Source organism: Mustela nigripes, chromosome 4, assembly GCF_022355385.1.
Source record: "Mustela nigripes isolate SB6536 chromosome 4, MUSNIG.SB6536, whole genome shotgun sequence".
Taxonomy (NCBI): domain Eukaryota; kingdom Metazoa; phylum Chordata; class Mammalia; order Carnivora; family Mustelidae; genus Mustela; species Mustela nigripes.
In genome coordinates, this window is record NC_081560.1 from 75074453 (window position 1) to 75100805 (window position 26353).

The window sequence follows — 26353 nt, forward strand, 5'->3', positions numbered from 1 at the left end:
CCCACATTGGGCTCCTTGCTCAGCAGGAAGCCTGCTTCTCCCTCTCTCATTCCCCCTGCTTGTCGTTCCCTCTCTCATTCTTTCTATCAAATACATAAGCAAAATCTTTAAAAACAACAACAACAATAACAACACTTTGCTATAACAGAAATCTAGGATTCTTTTTTTCTGAGATTGTTCTGAACTAGCCTTTCAAAGAGGTCTGTATAGTAGACAGCCTTGAAAGATGGAGATATCTTTCATTTTTACTATTATAAAAGATTTGGTTTCCTAAATTCAGAATTTCTCTCTAGTAACACAACACACTGTGTGTACAAGTGTCACTTAGTCCTTCCCTCTGTTAACCTCTGGAATCGATGCTCGAGAAACAAGTCTAACAAAATGTTAATGTTCTGGCTACTGCCAATGCTCTGAGTATTGAAGTCCTTTGTCTGTGACCCAAGAGTCTTTCGTCTTCTGCCAGCGAAGAAATTTCAGCAGGCTCACTTATTAACTTGCAAGTAAGATAAAAACTCAGACCTCCACAATTCTGGAAACTTGGATTTCCACTATCCCCTGAAAATTAAGAGATTTGCTAACAGTGAGCCTCTATTCCCACATTTCCATGTTCTTACAGGACAAAAATCAGCTGAAGATGAATAAGGCTCACATTGTCCATTTTACCACAAGCCAGTCTCTCATTTATACTACTGGTTGAAACTCTGGATGTTTCTGCTTGCCACCCTATTCAACAGTATAGTTGTTCAAGCAGCAACCAAGTTATCAGCTTACTCCAAGATCTAGAACTAAAGCATCATTCAAAATCTCTGCACTATTTTAGTATTAACTGATCAGCACTAGGATCTTGTAGCATAGTCATCAATCAAAAAATATTTTAAAACTAATAGAATATCTAGTTGATCAAAAAAAGAAAAAGAACGATTTCATTTTAAAATTGCATGGTTTCTATTAAAGAGAAAAAAATGTATAAGAATAGTATTGTAGCAAAAGTTTCTACAAGAAAGGAACAAAGAGACAGAACTAGAAAGCCACTGGATATAAATAAAGATAATAAGGAAGAGTTAGTCCTAATGGAAGATGGTGAACACCACAGAAAATGAGGGCTATCACTTTCTTAGGAGCTTTCTGGTTTTAAAAAAAAAAATCCCACCAGGGACCTAGTGAGCTTAAAATCTATTTTTATTGCTGTGCAGGAGTCTTTCCTCATACTGATTTCCCCCCAGTAATGTCAGCTAAGGAAAACAAGGTATGAAAACTATGATAAGTTCCCAGGAGTTCCACTCACAAGCACCCTAAGTGAACAATTTTTAGTCTTTTGAGATGCAATACATTTTCAAAATGTACAGACTCCCTTCTCCTCTTGTCTGTCAGCCCAGGCACCTCCAGCCCATATTCTTAATGTTTTTACATTAGTTAGAATCAAAACACGTACATTAGTTTCCTAGGATGGCTGTGACAAATTACCAAATTACCTGGGTGGCTTAAAACAACAGAAATTGGTATTCTCATAGTGCTGGAGGCCAGATGTCTGAATCAAGCTATACCCCCTCTGAAGACTCTAGAAAAGAATCCCTTCTTGCTTCTCCCTAATTTCCAGGGGTTGCCAACAATCCTCCATGTTTCTTGGTTTGCAGACACACCTCCTCCAATCTCTGCCTTGTCCGCGCGTTGTTTTCCCTTTGTGTGTCTGTGTCTCTGTCTAAACTTCCCTCTTACAAGGACACTGGCCATAGGATTAGGGCTCTCTTTCCAACTTGATTACATCTGAAAATATCCTGTTTGCAAAAAGTCACATTCACAGGCAAGAGGGGACATGAGTTTTGAGGGGACACTGTTCGATAGAGTACAACTTCTCATCAAGTGACCGCTAAATCCAGGGATTTTGCCTCTAAGAAGATTGGATTAGTGGAATAAACTGGAAGTGTCTAGCTTCATTCATCTAATAAGAATAAGATCTACCTTAATTACCTCTAGCCAACCATTCATTCTAGTTTCCTACAGCTTCATTCAAAAATAGTCGCCATCATTTTCACACAATACGGTAAATCTGACCTTTGGTTCAAGCTTCCCAAATTGCTTATTTTTAACCAGAAAATAGACAATAGAAAATATTCTTTAGCTGTCAGGTAATTATAAAGGGTCCATCAATAAAACAATATCTTATTAGACTACTAAAAATTTTTAGGTTCCCACAAATGCTCCTGTGCAACAAATTACTGTAATACAGACAGTACTTACGAGGTGCTCTGAGATGGAGTTCTAAATTGGGAGAATGGAAAATCAATGTGGCCCACATACAGTAACTATATAATTACAAACTCATGAAATTATAACTCTTTCCAGGAAATTATTACATCATTGTATCTTTTTACAAATAACAGAAGTTTAAATGTATTGCTCTATATGAATTTTTTAGCATAAGAAATGTATATTTTCTAAAACCTTATTCTGTAGTAGATGTCTTAACATTAACAGAGAGAAATATAATTGATTAGAGGATAGTTATACAAACAGAAAGCATATTTGGCATTCCTACAACAAAGGAAGAAAAAGATTATGTTCCAACTGAAAAGATTTTTTTTTCTTCTTTTTTTTTTTTTTAAGAAAATGTAACTATATGGGGGTCTGGGGTAAGGAAAAAAGGACAATTCTCCCCACTTCTAGCATGAATGTGTCCTACTGAATTTCACTTCCATTCTATCATTCTCCCATTCACTCCTTTTCTGAAGAAGTGAGAATAAACAGGGAAACCTTCTAGCTACCGAAATTGCAACATCTCTCCTCCCTCTTAGACCCTGAGCCTCAAGCACTGTGCTCAAGAACTCAACACCAGTATGCAGTCTTCCCTCCCTGGATGATTCTGAATTAGCCCAGGGCTGATTTAAGTGTACAAACAGAGGGTTGGATTCCTAAGGAGGAACTTCTCAAGCAATGCCCTTCAGAAAGACAAACTTGTATTTAAGGCTCTGTGTGATAGAAAGGGACACCTGGGTGGCTCAGTCAGTTAAGGGCAGCCTTTGGCTCAGGTCATGATCTCAGGGTCCTGGGATCAAGTCCCATGTCTGCTTCCTTGCTCTGCAGGGAGACTACTTCTCCCTCTGCTTGTGTTCTCTCTCTCCCTTTCTGGCAAATAAATAAATAAAATTCTTTAAAAAAAAAAAAAAGTGATTCCAAGCGAGGAAAAGTAAAGTGGGTTTGGTTTGGTTTGGTTTTTGTTTTCCAGCAACTATTTCTATGGACACAGGTTGGTCATTTGCCATTTTTGTTACTTATTTTTTTGTAAAATGAGGAAGGGAGTTAAATTAGATGGTATCAATGACTTGGAATTTATTTGTTGTTGTTTTCGGCAATCTGTTTTTACTTTAATTAATTAATTGATTGGTTGGTTGATTTAAAAAAAAAATCAAGGCTTACCAACCTTTTTCTTTTAAATTCCAGGCCAACTTCCAAAAAAACAATCTTACACACAGCACTTAGCATAAAGCAACAAAACTAAAATCCAGTAACAAAGATGCTCATGTTTGGGAATATTTATTTATTTATTTATTTTTAAAGATTTTATTTATTTATTTATTTGAGAGAGAGACACATAGTGAGAGAGGGAACGCAAGCGGGGGAGTGGGAGAGGGAGAAGCAGGCTCCCTGCCGAGCAGGGAGCCCGACGCAGGGCTCTATCCCAGGACCCTGGGATCATGATTTGAGCCAAAGGTTGATGCTTAATGACTAAGCCACCCAGGTGCCACTGGGAATTTTTAAAGGTTTAATATAAAAATTCTAAGTAAGTTGTAAATTGTTTCTATTATCTAAATAATTCATGAGTCATATAAAAGTCATGTGTTAATTACAGAAAAAATATACATGGACAAAAACAGCAAAAAAATCTAGGTATCAGAACTTCATGGATGCTGCTAAAATACTACCACGAGTAGATTTTACATTCCTAGATGTTTATGGAAAATAGAAGTGATAATGAATAAGTGAAACATTTAACTCAGTAAGTTATGAAAAGAACACAAGCACATGATTTTAAAGTAAAAGGAAGTAAACATTAGTAACAGAGGTAAAGCTGATTCTTTGAAGGAAATAAAAAGTATCTATAAAAAGTGACGGGACTGACCAAGTAAGAGTAAAGGCATAAATAAACAGAAATGAAATAGGAGACACTGATACAAACTTAAGACTTCAAAAACCTTGAGAAGATTTGAAGCAAATGTAGCAAAAGACTAACATGCTACGTATACACCTGGATATGTTATAACAGTGTATGCAATTCTGAATGTTTTAAATATTTCAAAATTATAGAAATTTCTTTACACAGGTCATTTGCTGATATTTTATGCCTTGAAATTTAAAATTAACTTAGCTGTGGCTCTAATATACCTTGGAGAAGGAACACCTGTGAATGTGAGCCCCAGCACCGATGATGGAGTTAGCATTAGATGAGCAGGTATGAGGCTCACTATCTGGTTTTCAGATTTCCTGTTTATTTATAATTATACTTATAGTTATATTTGTATTTGTATTTTTTTTATTTTTTATAAACATATATTTTTATCCCCAGGGGTACAGGTCTGTGAATCGCCAGGTTTACACACTTCACAGCACTCACCAAAGCACCCTCCCCAATGTCCATAACCCCACCCCCCTTCTCCCCCAGCAACCCTCAGTTTGTATTTGTATTTATATACTGCACCTTTTTTTTTTTTAAAGATTTTATTTATTTATTTGACAGAGAGAAATTACAAGTAAGCTGAGAGGCAGGCAGAGAGAGAGAGAAGGAAGCAGGCTCCCCGCTGAGCAGAGAGCCCGATGCGGGACTCGATCCCAGGACCCCGAGATCATGACCTGAGCCGAAGGCAGCGGCTTAACCCACTGAGCCACCCAGGCGCCCCTATACTGCACCTTTTATAGCAGGGGGAATACTATGCTCTCTCAGACCTGGCCAAACTGGACTTCTCCCCACACAGTACTAGGTGAATGGGAGAAACTACTCAATTTCCTGATGCTAGGCTTAATTCATTCACTTACTTTTTTGTTCAGCAGATATTTATTGTCTTCTAGGTACACCAAAAGCTGAAAGCTACACCTACAGTATAAATTTCCAAAAGAGCTTACTCTTGGAGTAGCTTCTCATGGAATTGAGAGTCCAGAGGCACAGATGACTGTTTTATTAGGAGGCAGAGCGTGAAGAACAGCTTTGGTTGATCCTGCTGTGCCTCCTGTGTCCTCAGCAGGATCAGAAATTAGCAGAAAGAATGGGCAGAAGCCACCAAAGGCTTAGCCAGAAATGTTTTACAAAGTGCCACTTTCCCTTAATAATATCAAAATGAATATTTGTGGAGCATTTCCCATACCCAAAGCTCTGGGTACACGTTTGTTTTCCTCATTTAATAGATGAAGACAATGAAACACAGGAGGAGAAAGTACTGTCCAGGGCCATACAAACATGAACTGGCAGGGTTAGGATGTGAATTCTGGTCTGTCTAGCCCTAACAGAATTGTCAGTCTTTAAGATTTCCTGCGTCCAAACTTTAGACCTGTCCTTAGACTTGAAAACAAAACAAGTGCTCAGTTACATCTGTTAACACTACTCAAGAAAAATATTTTAAAAATCTTTTTCTTGGGGCGCCTGGGTGGCTCAGTGGGTTAAGCCGCTGCCTTCAGCTCAGGTCATGATCTCAGGGTCCTGGGATCGAGTCCCGCATCGGGCTCTCTGCTCAGCAGGGAGCCTGCTTCCTTCTCTCTCTCTCTGCCTGCCTCTCAGTGTACTTGTAATTTCTCTCTGTCAAGTAAATAAATAAAATCTTTTAAAAAAAAAATCTTTTTCTTAATCAAAAAAGTAGTATGAAGAAGCTCAAAGAGAGATAGCAATTAACTCTACACAAAAATCTAATTGCTGGGGTGCCTGGGTGGCTCAGTGGGTTAAGCTCTCTGCCTTTAGCTCAGGTCATGATCCGGGTGTCCTGGGATCAAGTCCCACATTGGGCTCTCTGCTCAGCAGCGAGCCTGCTTCCTCCTCTCTCTCTGCCTGCCTCTCTGCCTACTTGTGATCTGTCAAATAAGTAAATAAAATCTTAAAAAAAAAATCTAATTGCTATGTGGAAAACCTACCGACCCCACTCAGAATTACCAGAGCAACTATTCTGCCATCCAGAGACAATTACAAGTACTATACTGTCCAGGTTTTTTAGAATATCGAGAAAAGAGAGAAATCAATGTGTGAAGTCCAAAGGAGGGACTGGCCTGATTCCTGCAGGTCACATCTCATTTCTTTGAGTTGAGGCTCTGGTCAAAATACCATACCCCTGCTCTGATGCTGTGTCCACCTCTTACTCTATCCACCCTCTCTGGTCTCTATTTCTCTCATGCACCTATATCCTACAGCAAGGCCCCTGGACCCTTACAAGTGCTAATTTCACTGCCTAAAAGCTGTTCCCCTCCCACTTAGCTTTCAAACTTCAGAATTAATATCATTTCCCTATGGAAGTATTCCCTGGCCAAGCAGACTAGGTCAGGTCTCCCATCAAATGCTTTCAGGACTATGTGGACCTAATTCCCTTTACAGCTCTTTCATAAATGTCATTTTAAAAAGCTCTTTTGGTAGGGGCGCCTGGGTGGCTCCGTGGGTTAAAGCCTCTGCCTTTGGCTCAGGTCATGGTCTCAGGGTCCTGGGATCGAGCCCCACATCCGGCTCTCTGCTCAGCAGAGAGACTGCTTCATCCTCTCTGCCTGCTTCTCTGCCTACTTGTGATCTCTGTCTGTCAAATAAATAAATAAAATCTTAAAAAAAAAAAAAGCTTTTTTGGTAGCAATGCGGTATTTTCATTATGCCTGTCATCCCTACTAAAAGACAAGTTTTACAAGAGTGGGAATTGCATCATACTATTCATAGCCACTTCCCTGAGCTAATGGCAAGCATTCAACACACAGCTATCGAATGAAGGAGGATTGAGAACACAGGCAGGGTATCTGAGAATTTAGGCTTTTTTCTACTCTGTCATAAATCTCTCATGTCAGCTTTCCTATTCATTTAAACTCCAGTTTCCTAAATTTTTAGAAGTTTTCTATAAGGATAATCAAGTCCACTTGCATCTACCTCCCCTTCTACCTCTTATATACAACAAAAAGGATGCTTTGATAAAAACATCAGCAGACCCCAGAATAATCACCCTCCAAAATGGCTGTAAACACTCAAACCACTCAATGCTGAGGTACTTTTTACTCTACTCTTTATTACCTGTTTTGTTTTATTTTGGGGTTTTTTTGTGGGGGGGAATGGGACAGAGGGATAGTGAGAGAGAATCTTAATCAGACTCCATGCCCAACTCAGGGCTTGATTTCAGAATCCTGAGATAATGACATGAGTCAATATCAAGTGTCTGATGCTTAACTGATTGAGCTACCCAGGCGTTCCTACCTGTTTTTGTTTTTATAGTGGCCATTTATTTACTGGAAAATAGGAGTATTTAAAAAAAAGGAATAAGGAAATAGCACTCATTTAGGACAACACCAGGAAATAATGATTTTTTTTGCTTCAAATGAGTTTCAAACTTGTCAAAAACACTTCCACAACTTCTTATTCAATCATAATTACTCTAACAATTCACTCTAATTTCAAAAACATTTGCAACAGTCGATTTATACGACACTGTATAATGAAAAGTTAATTCTTTAACTAGGATTAAAGTAGGAACAATATATTCTATTACAAAATAGTTAATTGGTTCCAAACATAGAATACCATTAGTTAGTGCTACTTTTAATTTTGTTTTAATTTATGGGAACATGTCTTTTTAAGTTTATGTATAACACCTTGAACATTAACAGATGAAATAATGATTTCAATACTTATTTGGGAAAAAATCTTAACACTAGAATGAAAATAAACAGGACTTTCTACTCAAACTGGATACAAACAGAGCTTTGAAAGAGAATTCATGCTGACACCAGCTGTCACTTTTCATTTTTCCCTGCTCCCAGCACGAAGATACTTGACCTGTATAAACTGGTAATGGGCCAATATATTTCCTTCAGGCTACAGAGTTAAGACTACTTGGAATCTTAACAATGCCATTAAGGTAGCTGATGCATTATACATGATGATGGACATAGAGCAACCTTGCTTCTGTCCCAAGGGAAAGCAAAATTTACTTAATCTGCACAGAATTTTCTCCTATAATGCAAAGAGAATCAAATCAAGAAATCTGAGACCTTCCTGAAACCACACTGATTACAAGACGGCAGAGGAGCATATGTCTGCATAAACCTGCCAAGGGGAAAATGCACACATTGTCCAACTCATCGAAAAGATACTAAATAGATGACTAGCCATGGCTAAAAAATAATGCTGGGAGACATACCCAGAACAACTATACATGTGGGGAAGAAACAAACACTTTACTAATTTTTACATTTAATTTGTGTAGCTCTTTTATTCCTCGTGTGTGTGTGTGTGTGTGTGTGTGTGTGTGTGTACGCACGTGCTCACACGCTGGGGAAGAAAGGAGGATGGGTACTTTAAAGTGCCATGGCAGAAATACAACCAAATATCTTCTAGTCTGTTGGCAGGATGATGATGTGTTTTAGCTTAGTTACTCTTGTCCATAAAACTTCACATTCTTCCAGATGCAAGCAAAAATACACATATGCTTAAGATGGGCCTAAGAACTGAAGCATGTGTCTGCCATGTGTGAAACAGCTACATATTTCCAACAGTTAGAGCTCAGGAGCCGTGGCAATTCCCCGTGCTGAACAATACTCAGTCCAGCCTCTACGGAGAACAAAGAAGGACTAAAAATAAACCCCAAGAGAGAATGCCTGAAAAAACAAGGCTTCCTGAGAAGGCATTTGGTTTTCTTTAGAAGAACAGAAATTTCTATTTAGAATAATCAAAACTCACTTCAACCAAAGATGACATCTTTTTTTAATGTATGTCTTACTAAAACAAACTGCTAATGTCGATGTAACTGCAAATGGTAAATTGGGGTGTTCTGACTTAAATATGTGCATTCCGAATCCTCTGGTATTGTGATCGTTTCCATAGAGAAGGTAGACAATAGTGGATTAAAGCAGGAACTCCGGCTTCAAGTTCTCTGACAAGTTAGTTAAACTATCTGTGCCTCAGTTTCCTTGCTGCAAAATGAGGACAGCAATGGTACTACAGGAGGACTAAGTAACTTGGCATATGAGATGAGTATCCAGCACAGAGCAAGTACCATCCCAGCATTTGCTGCTTCTCCGGCTGCCACCAATTCTTCTGCTCTTTTATTCCTCAGTCCAGTTACCAGTACTGACACCATCAGGAGATCTTTAGGATTCAAAGAGGTTTAGAATGTATGAAACAAGAGATCCCTGATGGTAAAATGAGCACTTATGGGCTCGTAATAATTAATTCGTAAAAATGCAAAATTTTGAGAATGATATAGAACAGAAGGACAGCAAGTCATTTTATTTTTTAAACTCCATTAAGGTGAGCACAAGTAGCTGGAGAGAACATGCCACTAGTAGCTTTAAGGGAGCAAAATAAGTTTAGCTTTGTAAGAACTGGTAACCTCTTCCCAAGAGCTAACATTTAATCACTGGCAGCAGTTACTCATTACTAAAATTTAGCCCTACAGACAGCAATGAAAACAGACTTCATACAGGACAGCAACGCATGGTAATTATCAGTCAATAAAGCCAGCTGACCAGGATTCCCATACACTCACCCTCCAATGTATGGCTTTTACAGCTACACTTTTGTTCTTGATTTAAAATACTTTAAAATACATATATGCGGATATCGTGGCCTTGCAGTAACAGAAAAAACTGATGAGGCTTCATTCTGATATAATCCACTATTTAAAAACAGAAGTATTTAAAAACGAGCAGCAGCTCAACCCCGCTGGGCCAGAAGAATGAGGTTTCCTGTGCTGGATCTATTTGCAATTCTAGAATCATCTCTGCACCAGGAGATTCTAGAATTAAATCCCACTACCATCCCCCCATTACTCAGTTCAATATTATCTTATTAAATTACTGGAAGATTAACCCTACATAGAAAGTCTAGATTTCATTCTTTTTTTTTTTTTTTTAAGATTTCATTTATTATTTATTTGACAGAGATAGACAAAGCGAGAGAGGGAGCACAAGCAGGGGCAGTAGGAGAGAGAGAAGCAGGCTTCATGCAGAGCTGGGAGCCCAATGTGGGGCTCAATCCCAGGACCCTGGGATCATGACCTGAGCCGAAGGCAGATGCTTAACAACTGAGCCACTCAGGTGCCCCTCTAGATCTCATTCTTGTAGACTCCTACCATCCTGAGGTTTTTTTTTTTTTTTTAATTATTTATGTCAGCAGTTAGAGGCTAATGAAGTCATTAAATATAATAAAATTCAAAACTAGTTATCCACAGTTGGTTATCAAATATTCATGGATAAGAAAAATACATAGAACAAAAATTTTTTAATATTATAAATATCTTTTTATTATTGTTACTTCTTTTAAAATTTAATTTTTTTTCAGTGTTCCAAAATTCATTATTTATGCACCACACCCAGTGCTCCATGCAATACATGCCCTCCACAATACCCATCACGAGGCTCACCCCACCCCCCAACCCCCTCCAAAACCCTGTTTGTCCAGCATGGAGGTTCCTCAAAAAATTGAAAATAGAGCTACCTTATGACCCAGCAATTGCACTACTTGGTATTTACCCTAAAGATACAAACATAGTGATCTAAAGGGGCAGGTGCACTTGAATGTTTATAGCAGCAATATCTACAATAGCCAAACTATGGAAAGAACCTAGATGTCCATCAATAGATGAATGGATAAAGAAGATGTTGTATATATATGTGTGTGTGTGTATATATATATATATATATATATATATATATATATACATACATACATACAATGGAATACTATGCAGCCACCAAAAATGAAATCTTGCCATTTGCAATGACGTGGATGGAACTAGAAGGTATTATGCTTAGCGAAATAAGTCAATCAGAGAAAGACAACTATCATTCGATCTCCCTAATATGAGGAAGTGGAGATGCAACGTGGGGGGTTTGGAGGGTAGGAAAAGAATAAATGAAACAACATAGGATCGGAAGGGAAACAAACCATAAGAGACTCTTACTGTCATAAAACGAACTGAGGGTGACCAGGGGTAGGGGGTGAGGGAGAGGGTGGTGGGGTTATAGACATTGGGGAGGGTACATGATATGGTGAGTGAAGTGTGTAAACCTGGCGATTCACAAACCTGTATCCTGGGGCTAATAATACATTATATGTATATAAAGAAATTAAAAAATGAAAAAAAAAAAAAACCAAAACCCTGTTTGTCTCTCAGAGTCCACAGTGTCTCACGGTTTGTCTCTACCTCTGATTTCCCCCAACTCACTTCTCCTGAGTGAAATAAGTCAAGGAGAGAGAGTCAATTATCATATGGTTTCACTTACTTGTGGAGCATAAGGAATAACATGGAGGACATTGGGAGATGGAGAGAATAAAAATTTTTTAAAGTCATTCTAGTTTTACTGTCAAGACTGATGTTAACTTATAACTCATAAACTGTCTCAGAATTGAGATTTCTAGAAGTCATCTAATTTTTAAAATTGTGTATTTGGGGTGAACTTGGTTTTTAATTGTGTAAAAAGTTATCATGTCTGCAGATATGACAGCTGAAAATGTCCCCTCTGGTAAAGAGAACCAGTGTGAGGTAAATGCATACCCACCCCACAACCTGTAACACCTATACCTAAAACTGTCCTTCCTCCTGCACCTGGGGCTCTGCTCCAGAGCGCAGGTGCACTGGTGAGAGTCCTTAACCTGAATTTCCCAGGCAGTCTAGCAAGAAGAACATAAATATGCATTCTGACATATGGGTAGTAGCCTCTGTCAAGCATACTTACCATTGCTTCATTAAACTGTCATAATTTTAATCAACTCGATTCACACACACTCAGTTTAAAAATCTCCCTAACAGACAAAATAGAGACCCAAACCCACTTTGGTTTATGGCAAATGAGCTGTATCTCAATAAAGTTATTAAAAAAAAAATCCCCGTTATCATGGCAGCAGGATCCCCACCCAAAAGGACCAACTAAGGGTCTTTACCTGATAGTCTGCTCCTCAGCCATCCTTAAAATGCACAGCACTAAGTTACTTTACTAGATAAAGGCCTTCCCTGTTTCCACAGAGCCAGGGGAAATGCCTGATCCTTGGATTTGAAATTAAAGGCAATACAAGAGCTTACATGACAACTTCTACAAACAGATCCGTTTAAAAAGAAATTCTCTCTAAACCAACCTCCCAGACCACCCGCCTTGATTACTGTCTAGATAACTGAGTATTATTCCCTTATCCAAGAGTCTGTGAAAAAGCTACTGTAGTGAGAATTCAAGATAGAGAACATGTTCCTCAAATGCAAGGGGAAATTGTTAATAAGAAGTGCATTTTGGAAGAGAAATATTGTTGGTGAGTCCTCCTAAAAACAAACTAGCAAACAAACAAACAAAAAACCCAAGATTTTAAAAGGCTTCTGTATAGATTACTTGTCAACAGTAGCTGTTGTTTGCATTTATGTCAAAAGACAACCTCAAGGGGCGCCTGGGTGGCCCAGTGGTTTGGGCTGCTGCCTTCGGCTCGGGTCATGATCTCAGGGTCCTGGGATCGAGCCCCACATCGGGCTCTCTGCTCCGCAGGAAGCCTGCTTCCCTCTCTCTCTCTCTCTCTCTCTCTGCCTGCCTCGCTGCCTACTTGTGATCTCTGTCTGTCAAATAAATAAATAAAAATAAAATCTTTAAAAAAAAAAAAAAGACAACCTCAAAATAAAGAGATTACTTAAAAGCTATTTGAAAACAAAACAAAACTAGTCTCTTTCAGAAGATTCATCACCAATGGGATGGCATGGGTGTCTCTGTACTAATGCACACAGCAAAATTTACTGCACACCCAAGTCTAGTTCTGCTTTTCTTCTTCATCGCTTACTCTTCTGGCATCTGTAGGAAGAACCAAGATTCTGGATGGAAACGCAGTTTTGAGAATCAATAAGGAAACTTGATATCCAGGATAAGCAAAAGCAGATTAACCCCTCTGTGCATCTTTTCTGCTGCAATAAATATATATAATGACACTGTGGCAGTTTAATAGCCATTTTTGTGCTCCTATGGCCAAAAAAAGAAATAGTTCAAGCATTTATGTACCCTTCAATTGTATGCAATGAATTCAAGAAAAATCCCTATTTCATAAAACGATATGTCAATGTTGTATCATTATAAAAAGCAGAGTATTCAGAATGCAGTCACTAAACTATAACCTATATTTTAAATAAACTAAATCGACTAATGACAAACTGAGAACATTTTTTACTTAAGAAAGAAGTCCACAATATTTTTTACCACCCTATTATTATTTGAGGGGTATTTTTTACAAACAAAGTAAGTTAAAAGATATCTTAAGAAACATTATTTAATATATTACACAACTTCTAAACTATTCAAGTGTTGATCATTATGTTCATCATGGAGAAATCAGAAAATGAGACATGAGGAAGCTTGAATACAATTCAAGAAAACAAGCCATTATCTATGGATACTGTTTAGGGTTATAGCAGCTACAAAGTTAGCATAAGTCAGGAAGGTCAGTGTTGTCCTAAAAGTCAGATATTTAATCGTTTCTAAGTGATCTCTTAAAGCTGTTCTCCACTAGAAATTTTTTTTTTCCTTCTTTGGCACATTCATTGTAGAAAGCAAAAAGATTAAGGCGGGATAAGAAGAAAAGGTATCTCTTTCAAGAAAGAAGAATGAGCTAGAAATCTGACTCAGAAAAATGAGTGCAAAAGGAATCTAGAGATTCAGCCTGTAGCATATGCACCTGCTGGTTAAGCTGGGGATCTTTCATGGAGCTTCAAACTCAGGGAGGGAAGATGGATGTGAACAGCAGGAGAAAAACTATTTGGTAAAAAAAAAAAAAAAAAAAAAAAAAAAAGAAAAAAAAAGAATTGGGGCTTTCGCCTTGCTTCTGTATCAACTTTACTAACATTCTATTTTCAGAGTTAACAGGAGCCATTTTAATTTGCTCAGAAAATATTTTTAATGAAGGGATGCCTGGTGGCTCAGTTGGTTAAGTGTCTGCCTTTGGCTCAGGTCATGATCCCAGGGTCCTGAGATTGGGTCCCATGTGGGGCTCCTTGCTCAGGGGGGTGTCTCCTTCTCCCTCTGCCTGCTGCTCCCCCTGCTTGTGCCCATGCTCTCTCTGTCTCTTTCTCTCTGACAAATAAATAAATAAAATCTTAAAAAAAAAAGACAAAAAATATTTTTAATGAAAATTACACCGCCATTCCACTAAGAAAATGTTCCCTTGAGTCATAATAACCTCTCCCACCCTCAAGGAGACACTTTCTCCTCTGATACCAGCACCCCAACACACAGCACTCTCTCCACATCCTTTACCTTTTTCTAGACTTCAACCTTGGTCCACACTCCTTTGCTTTCTTACCATCTTTTTACTGCCCCTATGGACATAATTCAAGACAATGATCCTTGAGTGCACACAATTCACTTACACATACGATGGACAGTAACCTGTTGATTGCCAGTCAAAGTCAATGCTGTGTAAAAGGCATCTCTGTATACACCTATCCTCAAGGATTAGGATTTTGACCCAAAAACAAGCGAGGAGTGCTCACATATAGTAGAAATAATTTGAACTAATTAGACACTTAGCAGCTATTACTTTTGATTATTATCATAAGACATAAAAAAACTAACTACTCCCCAAAAACCTGTTAGAACAAATGATACTGGTGACTGGTCACAGTCTTTCACTGGTAATAAATATAATAAGCCCTATGTCTATACCAAGCCATCTGTTTTTACGTTTTCACACAAAGGAAATCTGCCTCATCCCACATCTATACACATTCTTGGTATAAAGATTTAGCCATTCCTTTCCTAATGTTCTAAAACTCATACTATGACTATTTTCCTGAGATATGATAAGTAAAACAGGCTTTGTACTGGATGTGTCTCTACCATATTTTGCCTAAAGCAATGGACATTACTAAACAATTACCTGAACACATGACCAAAGTTGAGAGAAATACATAAAAGGTCTTTGAATAGACCATCACTTTAGCTGAAGAATAAGACTATAAAAGAGTAATTGCTAGATACGTCCAAAATGAAATAAGTATGTATAAAATAAGTCTAAATAAAATACATTTCTGTCTTCATGGCTAGCCTATCTTACGTAATACAGAATTTATGGTAGATAATATGGTGTGAGAGTCTGCCTGGGAGTTAAGGAACTTAAATGTTAACTGTGGCTCTACTACTTTTTACTGTGTTATCTTCAGCAAATTATATAACCTCTCTATACCTCAGCTTCCTGTCAAGTTTCATAATAATTATAATCACAGGTCGTTTTGAGCATGCAATACACATGAATTCATGTGCCTGTCACATCATGAGCAATAAATACCAGTGGTTACTATTATTAGTATTATAAAACTCATTAACTAGAGCCTATGTAACTGGCAACCAATTAAGTTGAATACTGGCAGTCTTTAGCCTCAAGACAAAAAAAAAAAAAAAAAGCTAGCTTACTGTAAAACTGCGAACTGCATGGTTTAGACTTATTTGCTGCTACTTGTCAATCCCAGCTCACTTTGTCTTAAGAATCTAAATCTACAGTTCATCACAGTCAAAATAAAAAGACAGTGTTCCCTAGATGTTCTGATAGATTGAAACTTAAGGTTAAAATTGTCTTAGAAGTTCATATTGAACCCATAAAAGTTCTTCCTAAACTAAGGGGCAAATTTAGAATTTAATTTTTAAATGAACTGGAAATAAATGTAAGGGAAAGACGAGATTAATAATGTCTTATTAAAGGAATAAAAATCTCTCTTTTTTCCCCCCACTTAAATCTTTTATCTTTGTAAACTTTGAAGAAAAGATTTTAATAGAACTTTAAAATAGGGATTATGTATCTGTCTGACTGGAATAAAACTACCTTCAACAAGGCATAGAATGTCCTTGCTGATAATACAAATCACTATCTTATGGGAAGACTGACATAGATTTCATTTTACTCTAAATATAACATTGAAGTCAACAGCAAAATTCAGACTGTGAACCACATAGGATAAACAATTGATTTGTTGAAGAAACAACATATAAATTGCAGGGGAGAAGGAAAAAAAAGAAAGATATGGAGAAACCAACAGATTAAAAGAGACTGTCTTAAAACTCATTAACTGGCTCACTTCTCCCTCTCCCTCTGCCCGCCTCTCCCCCTGCTTGTGCTTTCGCTCTCTGTCAAATAAATAAATAAAATCTTGAAAAAAAAAAAAACTCACTAAAAAAAACTTCAGATAGGCAAATTAAACTGCAGGAATACAAGCTCATGTGATAACGCAATAAGCAAAAATGAGGAAATTACAACCACTGAAGTCACAGTACTATTTACAAGTCTGTAAGAGGAGGGAGGGGCTTGGGTTTGGGAAGCAGCACACAGGAGACCTGGTTGAGCTGTTTCTTGATTCGGATGGGGGTTATAGGGTACTCACCTTAGCAATTTCTGTGTCAGTGTTACATTTTACAATTTAAAAAGGTTTTAGGGGCTCCTGGGTGGCTCAGTCAGTTAAGTGTCTGCCTTCAGCTCAGGCCATGATCTCAGGGCCCTGGGATCCAGCCTCCCAAATCAGGCTCCCTGCTCAGTGGGGAGTCTGCTTCTTCCTCTGCCCCTCCCCCCTCACGCTCCTGTGCATGCTCTCTCTCTCAAATAAATAAAATTTTTTATTTGTTTTAATTTAAATATAATAAATAAAAAGGTTTGAAAAAAGATTATCACAATCTAAAAGATTCACCAAAGTAGCTATTTCATGCAAATGTATTCCTTTTCCCACATTCATACTCACACCCTTTAATAAATGCATTGCACCTGAGTTTCACAAATAAAGGTTCCATGACACCTGAGCAGAGTCATTTACTAGATTGGTATCTAGCCATTGTTTAAACATGGCCTAATGATTTTTTTTTTTAAGATTTTAATTATTTATTTATTTGAGAGAGAAACAGAGAGAGACTACAATCAGCGTGAGGGGCAGAAGAAATCTCAAGAAGACTCCTTGCCCAAAGGGGAGCACCATGCGGAGCTCAATCCCATAACCCCAAGATCATGACCTGAGTTGAACTCATGAGTCAGATGCATAACAGACTGCACTACCCAGGCGTCCCAATCTGGCATAATGATTTTGCTTTTGATTTTATATCATCAAAAGAAGTACAGCTTTGTCTTTATTTCACATACCCTTCATTTATTTCACTTCCAAAACAAAGGCCAATTTTAAAAAAATTTAAAAACACAAGGTGCACCTGGGTAGTGCTGTCTGCTCAGCGTGGAACTCTTGGCTTCAGCTTAGGCCATCTCCTCAGGGTTGTGAGACTGAGCCCTATATGGGGCTCCATGCTCAGTGCACTCAGTGTGGAGTCTGCTTGAGATTCTCCCCCCTTTCCCTCTGCCCCTCCCACTCATGGTCTCTGTCACCCTCACACTCTCTAAAATAAATAAGCCTTTAAAAAAAACAAAACAAAACAAAAGCATGGCCCTCTTAGGAAAGGTGTTATGGGTTTAATTTTATTCCTCTGAAATTCTTATGTTGAAGTCCTAACCCCTCAGGTACCACAGATTATAATTGTACTTGAAGATATAGTCTTTAAAGAAGTAATTAAGTTAAAATGAGGATGTTTGAGTAGGCCCTAATCCAACATGAGGAATAGTTTGTTTTAGGAGAAGAAATCAGAGGGCTCCTGGGTGGCTCAGTCAGCTGGGCATCTGTCTTTGGCTCATCCCAGGGTTCTGGGATGGATCCCTAAATCAGGCTCGAGCAGGGAGCCTGCTTCTCCCTCTCCTCTGCCCTTCTTCTGCTCCTGCACTCTCTCTCACTCTCTCTCTCAAATAAATAAAAAGGAAGAAGAAGAAATTAAAGCACAGACAGACGCAGAGGGAAAACCATGTAAGGCATAAGGAGAAGGCACCATCTAAAAGCCTCAGAGGAAACCAACCCAGTTGACACCTTGATCTTGGCCTTTGAGCCTCCAAAATTGTTAAGAAAATACATTTTTAAAAAAGATTTTATTTATTTATTTGACAGAGAGATGGAGAGGGAGAGCACAGCAGACAGAGGTAGAGGGAGAAGCAGGCTCTCCACTGAGCAGGGAGCCCAATGTGGGGCTCCATCCCAGGATAGGATCATGACCTAGGGTGTTGAGCCGAAGGCATGACCATGAGCCAAAGGCAGCCACTTAACAGACTGAGCCACCTGGGCACCCCAGAAAATACATTTCTGTTGTTTAAGCCACTCTGTGGTACTTTGTGATAGCAGCCTTAGCAAACTGATACAGAAGGTAAGAAAAAAAAATTTTTTTTGAAAAGGTAGTAGAAAGAAAAAAATATGAAATGCTACAATTTTCATTCCTAATGTATAGTGAAAGAAAGGCTTGAGAAAATTCCGAGTCATTAGTAAAGAAAAGAGAACTAACAGACTCCATGTAAAAAGAAACACCCCAAACAGCGAAGCACAAAGGGCACAACACAAGGGAACCAACAGGAAAATAACTGGCTACTAACTCATTGATGGGGCAGGGTTCAGAGCTTTCAGTGTGGTTCCTGGAAAAAACCCAGAGGAGAATTTTGAGTTAGATTTTTAAATGGATTAGAAACAAATGGAGGTGATGGGTGAGATCCAAGTGGTTTTCTTAAAGGGAGAAATGTCTTCTGGCCTTCGAGTTTGATTGAAGGGTGGATTAATTATTTCCCTGATTTAATAGGCTTGGGGGGTTAGACAAACCATCAACTAAGAAAATGCAATTCTCAGACTAGAAAATCAGCAAAGACGGCGCAGAACATCAGAGCTCTAGGTGTTATACATACCCACGTTGCCTAATAATCTGAGTGGAGTAAGCTTTGTTGACGAAGTACAAGTTTCCTGGAAAGGATATTACTATAGCAACAGCAAATAGTTTTCTGCTAATCTGCCCTCCATGCCTATAGATGTACTTCCTCATTCCACTGACAGGCAGAAATGGAAATACATAGTAAACTGTCTGTTTCTTTTCCTCTTTAATTTAACAAAGGAGTAAGATACACTCTGCATTCAGAAAAGCATCCTACAAAATAAGAAAGTGAACCAAATAAACAGGGAAGAGAATAGAAGCCCAGAGCTTCTAAATAGCAGTTATTTTTTTTTAACTCCAAACAAAATGTCACTATTCTCCTATGTTAGACTTGGGAGAGTCCTGACATCCTTTCTGCAGTAAGGCAGTGCAAATACATCAACCAAGTCAGTCTTAACAAGTTTAGAGTAACTTTCTGGAAGGATTGTTATAATTATAATAATTAGTTCACTTGTAAAAATTAACAGATTTTAAATCTTTATCGGAAATGTCTATACATAGACATGCGTAGGACAAAACAATACTAAAAGGACATACAACAAAATGAAAACAAAGTTTACCTCAGTGATGAATTTCAGGGTGATTTTTCATTTTTCCCCACTTTTTTTCTACTTTTAAGTTTACTAAAATGAGTCTGTATCAAATTTATATTCAGAAAAAGAAAATAAATATAAATGGAATATAATTCTGATAAAGCAAAACAAATAGTACAAACATTGTTCAGAAGAAATTAAAACTTGGCTAAAACATCGTACTATATACAAGGGGCCTAAAGAAAACCCTGGGAGGGATTCAGCCTCACCAGTCCTCAGATGACATCATCAGTAGCCTGGACAAAAACATACATTCCTATGCCTACAATTGGAAGAGGATTTTATTCAAATTTCCTTTCAGAGCTTACCTGAAATGAACCAGTGTCCTGTGATTTCTCTCACCAGGGATTTAAAAACCCCCGGGGCTTTCCCTACAGACCTAATAAATTTGCCATTTTATCAGGGGAATATTTTTTTTTAAAAGAGATTTTATTTATTTATTTGACAGATGGAGATCACAAGAAGGCAGAGAGGCAGGCAGAGAGAGAGGGGGAAGCGGGCTCCCTGCTGAGCAGAGAGCAGATGCGAGGCTCGATCCCAGGACCCTGGAATAATGACCTAAGCCACCCAGGCGCCCCAGGGGAATATTTAACTGAATGCAAAGTCATGTATCAATCCTGGAACCAAGATTTTACTTCTTATTTCTCAGGGCTAACCTTAAAGGCAAATTCAGAAATTATTTTCTGTGACATATTCTAAAAAATAACCCTTGTGCTACATTAATCCCATAAAACACAACTCCAGGGGAGCCTGGGTGGCTCAGTCTGCTGAGGTCTGCCTTTGACTTGGGTTGTGATCTCAGGATCCTGGGATCGAGTCCCACATGGGGCTCCCTGCTCAGCAGGAAGCCTGCTTCTCCCTCTTCCTCTGCCACTCTCCTTGCTTGTACTCTCTCTCTCTCTGATAAATAAAATCTTTACCCAAAAACATAACTCCAACAATTCCTACAGCACACTAAGAATTCTTTCTCTGATAACTGAAGGCTTTTATTCACAAATGGGTGACACACTTTCTTGAAAAAATATAAAAGCCCCAAACTGTACACTTAGAAGTTTCAGTGAAAATTAAAATCAGAATCAGTATTTTAAAAATTCTCAAAAGATTTCCCCCACAGGGAGACAATTTTACTTACTTTAACTTCCACTGTCTTCCCTCCATGTTCAACATGTCTCTCTACGTATTCAGAGGACAGCAAATCGCTGTAACAAACAGAAACGATGATTAAAGAGGACCTTGAAAATGTAAATCATCTGAAAATTGACAAGTTTACACATACCAGCTTTATGATTCTTTGGCTAATATTTTAAAACAAAAATAAAACTTTATGAGTCTCTTTCTCTCTCTTTCATTTTCTCTCTCACAAACACGCACACACAGATCCTAGTACTCCTCAAAAACGATGAGTTTAATCACCTGTCATTAACCTATTCCACTGACCTAGGTCAATGGTTCTAGGAAACTACCGTAAGCTCAACATTATTCCTAAAACATCTTATTCTTCCCATTTTTACTTTAGCTTTTACCAAATAGTTCTGATTTACTACCATACTTTACCATTTTTAATGTGTGATATTTTAACCTAGCAAAATATTCCTTTTCATCACAAAAACATTAAAAGGGGGCAAAGAAAGGTGGAGAAAATGAGAAGGAATATGCCTTGAGCATTTTAAAATAATCCTTTTTGAAATCTCTCCTAATCAACCTTCTTGTACAATTTAAAGATGTTTACATCTTCTTAAATATGCTTTCCTTTAATTCCACACATATGAAAAAATTCCCCCTTTAATAGTGGTGCCTCGAGACACAACTTCTATAAAAGTCTTAATGTCTCCATATTTTTAAAGCACGAAGACATAAATAAAATTAACATCATTAAATAAAAATAATTATGAAGTGATTAATTTCTTTTTTTAAGATTTGATTTATTTATTTGAGAGAGGGAGTGTGCAGCGAGAGAGTCAGCAGGAGCAGAGGGTAAGGGCAGAGGGAGAGGGAGAAGCAGACTCCCCACTGAGCAGGGAGCCCCATGTCGGGCTCAGTCCCCAGGAGCTTGAGATCATGACCTGAGTCAAAGGCAGACGCTTAACCAAATGAGCCCCAGAACTTATAAATTTCTAAGTTTATTCTGTCAATGGATATTCAGCTAACTAGAAAATCTTTTTCACAGTGCCCTGCAGGTTACCATACTAAAATTATCCCAATCATTTAAAAAATGTGAATTTTGGGCAACGGGGTGGCTCAGTTGGTTAAGCAACTGCCTTCGGCTCAGGTCATGATTCCAGAGTCCTGGGATCAAGTCCCAGGTCGGGCTCCCAGCTCTGTGGGGAGTCTAATTCTCCCTCTGACCTTCCCTCCTCTCATGCTCTCTCTCTCTCTCTCAAATAAACAAATAAAATCTTTTTTAAAAAATGTGAATTTCTGGGACGCCTGGGTGGCTCAGTGGGTTAAGCCGCTGCCTTCGGCTCAGGTCATGATCTCAGGGTCCTGGGATCGAGTCCCGCATTGGCTCTCTGCTCGGCGGGGAGCCTGCTTCCCTCTCTCTCTCTGCCTGCCTCTCCATCTACTTGTGATTTCTCTCTGTCAAATAAATAAATAAAATCTTTGAAAAAAAAATGTGAATTTCTGGGGCACCTGGATGATTCAGTAGGTTAAGCATCCAACACTTGATTTCGGTCCAGTCATGATTTCAGGATCATGAGATTGAACCCTGTATCAGGCTCCACACTAGGTGTGAAACCTACTTAAGATTCTCTCTCTCCCTCTGTCTCCACACCCCCAACCCTGCTATTGCATGCAAACATGCTCTCTTCCTCTCTCTTAATCTGAGCACATAGGCCTGCCATGATAAGCACCAAGCCTACACTGGCTTGAAAGGTAAACAGAATGATCAAGCATGTGTTTTATTAACAGAGGTACCATAATCAATTCCCTACAGTATCTGATCCCTACATTACCCTTTAGGGGACCTATAATTATAGTATAACTCCTTGTTTCATATATCTTTGGAATACATTTTCCTTCTGATGTTATGAGGGAACCAGCTAGGATGCTCAAAGCTGCAAGCTGTAGAAAACACAACTAAAAGTGGCTTAAATAATTTAGTTTATTTATAGGACATTTATATCTTCTTTCTTGTTAGAAATTCCAGGACAGGTGTAATGTGAATTTGCTTCTGCAGATCTGTTAGATGAATAAATTTGAAGTTTACAAAACATATGCCAACACTTCTAAGATATTTTATTTTACTCTTTATTTTTTAAAGATTTTATTTGTTTATATGGCAGACAGAGATCACAAGGAGGCAGAGAGGAGAGTTGGAAGCAGGCTCCCCGCTGAGCAGAGAACCCGATGCAGGGCTCCATCCCAGGACCCTGGGATCCTGACTTGGGCTGAAGGCAGAGGCTTTAACCCACTGAGCCACCCAGGCACCCCTACTAAGATATTTTAAATATAGATGAGTAACTAGTAAACAAAATTTTGTTAGAGGTGACAGAATGCATAGAGTGGGTAAGTGTAACTAAAAAGATCACGTATGCTAGAAAGGGATGGGTGACCAAATGATATCTAGGTAATAAATACAATACATAAATACAATAAATACACAAAAGATACTAAATATCCAGGATACACTATACATAAACACTATCTATGAGATCTTAATTCAATCACCTATTGGTGACATCCAGGGCTTCCCAACTTCCATAGTACTGACATGTTGGGCCAGATAATTATTTGTCTTGGGGAGTATCTTATACACTGTACTATGTTTAGCAGCATCCCTGGCCTCCCTCACTAGGTGCCAATAGCATCTCACAGACTCATCAGTCATGACTATCAAAAATGTGTCCAGACATTGCCAATGCAGGCTTGGGGATAAAACTGCTTTGGTTAATAAACACTGATGACACCCATTTTTACCCCATGTATTCTTTGCCCCCAAAACACAAACAGAATCCATTACTGTTCATCTAGCTCCCCAGCAATTTACAGCTCCCAACCAAGCCTACTTATCTCTGTGTAACTCAGAACCGGGAAATGGGCATCATTAAGCTTCAACTACCTTCCACCTATGGAGCTTGCCCAAACCTCAACTCTGGTCCTTGAAAACATCATCAGCAGGGAAGGCAGATACAGCAGGGAGAGAAGCAGAACTTATGAACACCATGCACTCCAGGTTTAGCTGGAGGGATCCCTTCCCTCCAACTTGGACCCTATAGTAGGGATGATAACCTAACCATTTCTTTCTTCTTGCTTCTCACCATGTCCTTCAAGTTAATTTAGCAAACCACATGACTTGAAGATTTTAATTTGGCCTGTGGGGGCTAGCTTACCTGGTAGCATACTTGTGGGCTATTACCTATTCCATCAAAATAATTTCCCACCAAACAACAGGGAAGTTCCAGAGTTAGTTGGTGTGGTGGCTCAGTACATGGATGTGAGCACATGTTCATGGTGCTCCATCACCAGTATGGTGAGTGACCTGTCCTCTTCACTAGCTCTTGTCATAGCCCTAGCATGGCTACTGCAGTTCAAAGCATCTCACGTAAATAAAAATATCCCAGGGAAGAAAAGCCCTGTATTTCTTGAATCAGTAAACTCTACACAAAAGCTCCTAGCATCCATCTTCTCAAGTATGTTTTGCCAGAATTACCTTACTGGGCCTCACCAAAACAGATCCTTTGACTGGGACATTTGCTTTTGAATGATCGTTTTCCATCTCCAGAGCCTTGCCTGAGCATCATGAGTACTCAGAGAGAGCTGAACAATGCTGGGGGAAAGGAGGGCGGGGGAGAGAACAGCTATTGTGCAATCAACCAACAGCTGTCTTTCTTTTCTCCTTCCTTCCTTCCTGTCTCTCTCCCTCCATCTTTCCTTCCTTCCTTCCTCTTTCTTTTCTTCTCATGGGGATATAAGATAGTATTTCACAAATTCTAAAGGACTTCTAACAAACAAAAGCATGATAGAAATCTGCCTCGAGCAAGACATGTCATTGTTCCAGCATCCACATCTCACCTGATTACCCACATCCATACCCTACACAGGAGAGCTACCAGCCAGATATTTGCGAAGAACAGGCCCCCAACCTTGTATCAGTCTCAACTTCACAGAAGTGGGGGAGGAAACTGTCATACAAAGCCAGTGTTTACTAGCAGAACCAACTATTATTCCCTCTCTTGGGAATCTGAACAAGGGAATTCACAAAAATATCATTCAAGGAAAGAGAGGCAACAAGTGAAAAATAAGCAGACACTTGAGAGACACAAAGTTGTGCGAGTGGGGAATACCAGAGGGAAAACCCCTAAATCTCTGCTGCTTAGGTCCTGGGATCCAGAAAGCCCATCCCTGATGCTGAGTATCTCTGGGATCCTTTCTCCATCAGTCACATTAGTAAATCCCCATTATCAGAGCTAGCCTGAGTGAGATCAAAAGCAATTAGGTATAATATCATTTAGAGAAGTCATAGTGGTAGTAGTAATAACAACAATAATTTTTAAAAAAACAACTTTTGAGTCTTCAAGGTTTTCAAAGTTCAAGGGAATATTTTCCTTTGAATTATAAAATCCAGGGATTAAGAGAATATGAGTCACCACATGAATGTAATTACAGCAAAGAGAACCCTCTGCTCAGGAATTATGCAGCTATTTCAATCAAGCCTCCATACCTACAAGCAATGTTAGAAAGGGCTCCATGTAATTTAAACTAAAAACAGCCCAGGCAATTGGGTTTTGTTTGTTTGCCATATTGTGGAAGTCTGCTAAGTATTGTTATTTTAATTATTAGGCTGAAAAACCTTCTATTTAAAATCTCACTTTTCCTCTACTGAAGCATAAAATCTTTACTACCATCTACTTAGAACCTAAGCAAATTTTTCTGAAGCCTCCTAAGGCAGAGATAATCAAAATTATCTTAAGTTCTTTTTCTTAGATTGTCATTGTTTATTGTTAAGTAGGGATCTACTTAAATAATTTTAAGTGTAGAAAAATGGTGGATGATCTCCTTAGCATTGAGAATTTTTATTTTACTGGCAACTGATAGGGCAGAATTTACTCCATGTTACCTAACGGCTTACTCAAAACTGATGTATGAATGTTAACTTGTGAATTTTCAAAGATGAAAGTGAAAATTATTTTCCATCAAATTCTAAAGGCCACTTGTTTTATGAAGAAAGTAAGGAGATGTTTTTGAAATTAGAAATGTATTCTGAGGCCTTTTTTTCATTCCCATGCCGTAATAAGCCTGGAGTAAGCAAAACAAACACAATGTAAACATTCTCAGCCATAATAATGGTTACTCTTTGTCTAGCAGAAAACTGTCATGAATCACAGGCAGCTGGTTTACTACAAAGATGTTGGAGTTTAAAAACAAAACTGATATTTTGATTTCCCATCTAAAGACTGCCATTTAGTTGCTGTGTGACCTTGGTCAAGTTATTTAATCTCTATGACATAATTTTCCAATGTCTAAGATGGAGATAATATGAAGTTTGTAGGTATTAAATAAGAATGTGGATGAAATCCTCCCATATCCTGATTTCAATCACCCCACCCCCATTCACCATCTCCTATCCATCTTTCCCTAAAACTGTGACTTTAACTATCTATAATCTTTTAAACCATGAACCCTACCTACCACTTTTTCATTGTCCTTCCCTCCCTCTTGTCCCTCTAACCGAGCTTATCGTCCATGCCCTGCCACGACAATCACTCCCTTGCATACACTCTAAACTTTGCTACTCCTCTCACTCGGTGATCTCCCACGTTCACCTGGCCAAACCACAACATTGAGAAGAGTTAACTCTTCTCATAATCAGTCTG

General features: G+C 38.6%; 1 protein-coding gene across 14 annotated transcripts in view; it reads right to left on the minus strand.

Moving 5' to 3' along the window:
• The window catches only part of ADAM22 (ADAM metallopeptidase domain 22), a 222240-nt gene that overhangs the window by 87197 nt on the left and 108690 nt on the right, over positions 1 to 26353 (minus strand). For all 14 annotated transcript variants that reach the window (XM_059396900.1, XM_059396912.1, XM_059396911.1 and 11 more), the window contains exon 4: positions 20671 to 20737. In XM_059396900.1, coding sequence (XP_059252883.1) covers positions 20671 to 20737 — 67 coding nt within the window. The remainder of the gene's footprint in view (positions 1 to 20670; positions 20738 to 26353) is intronic.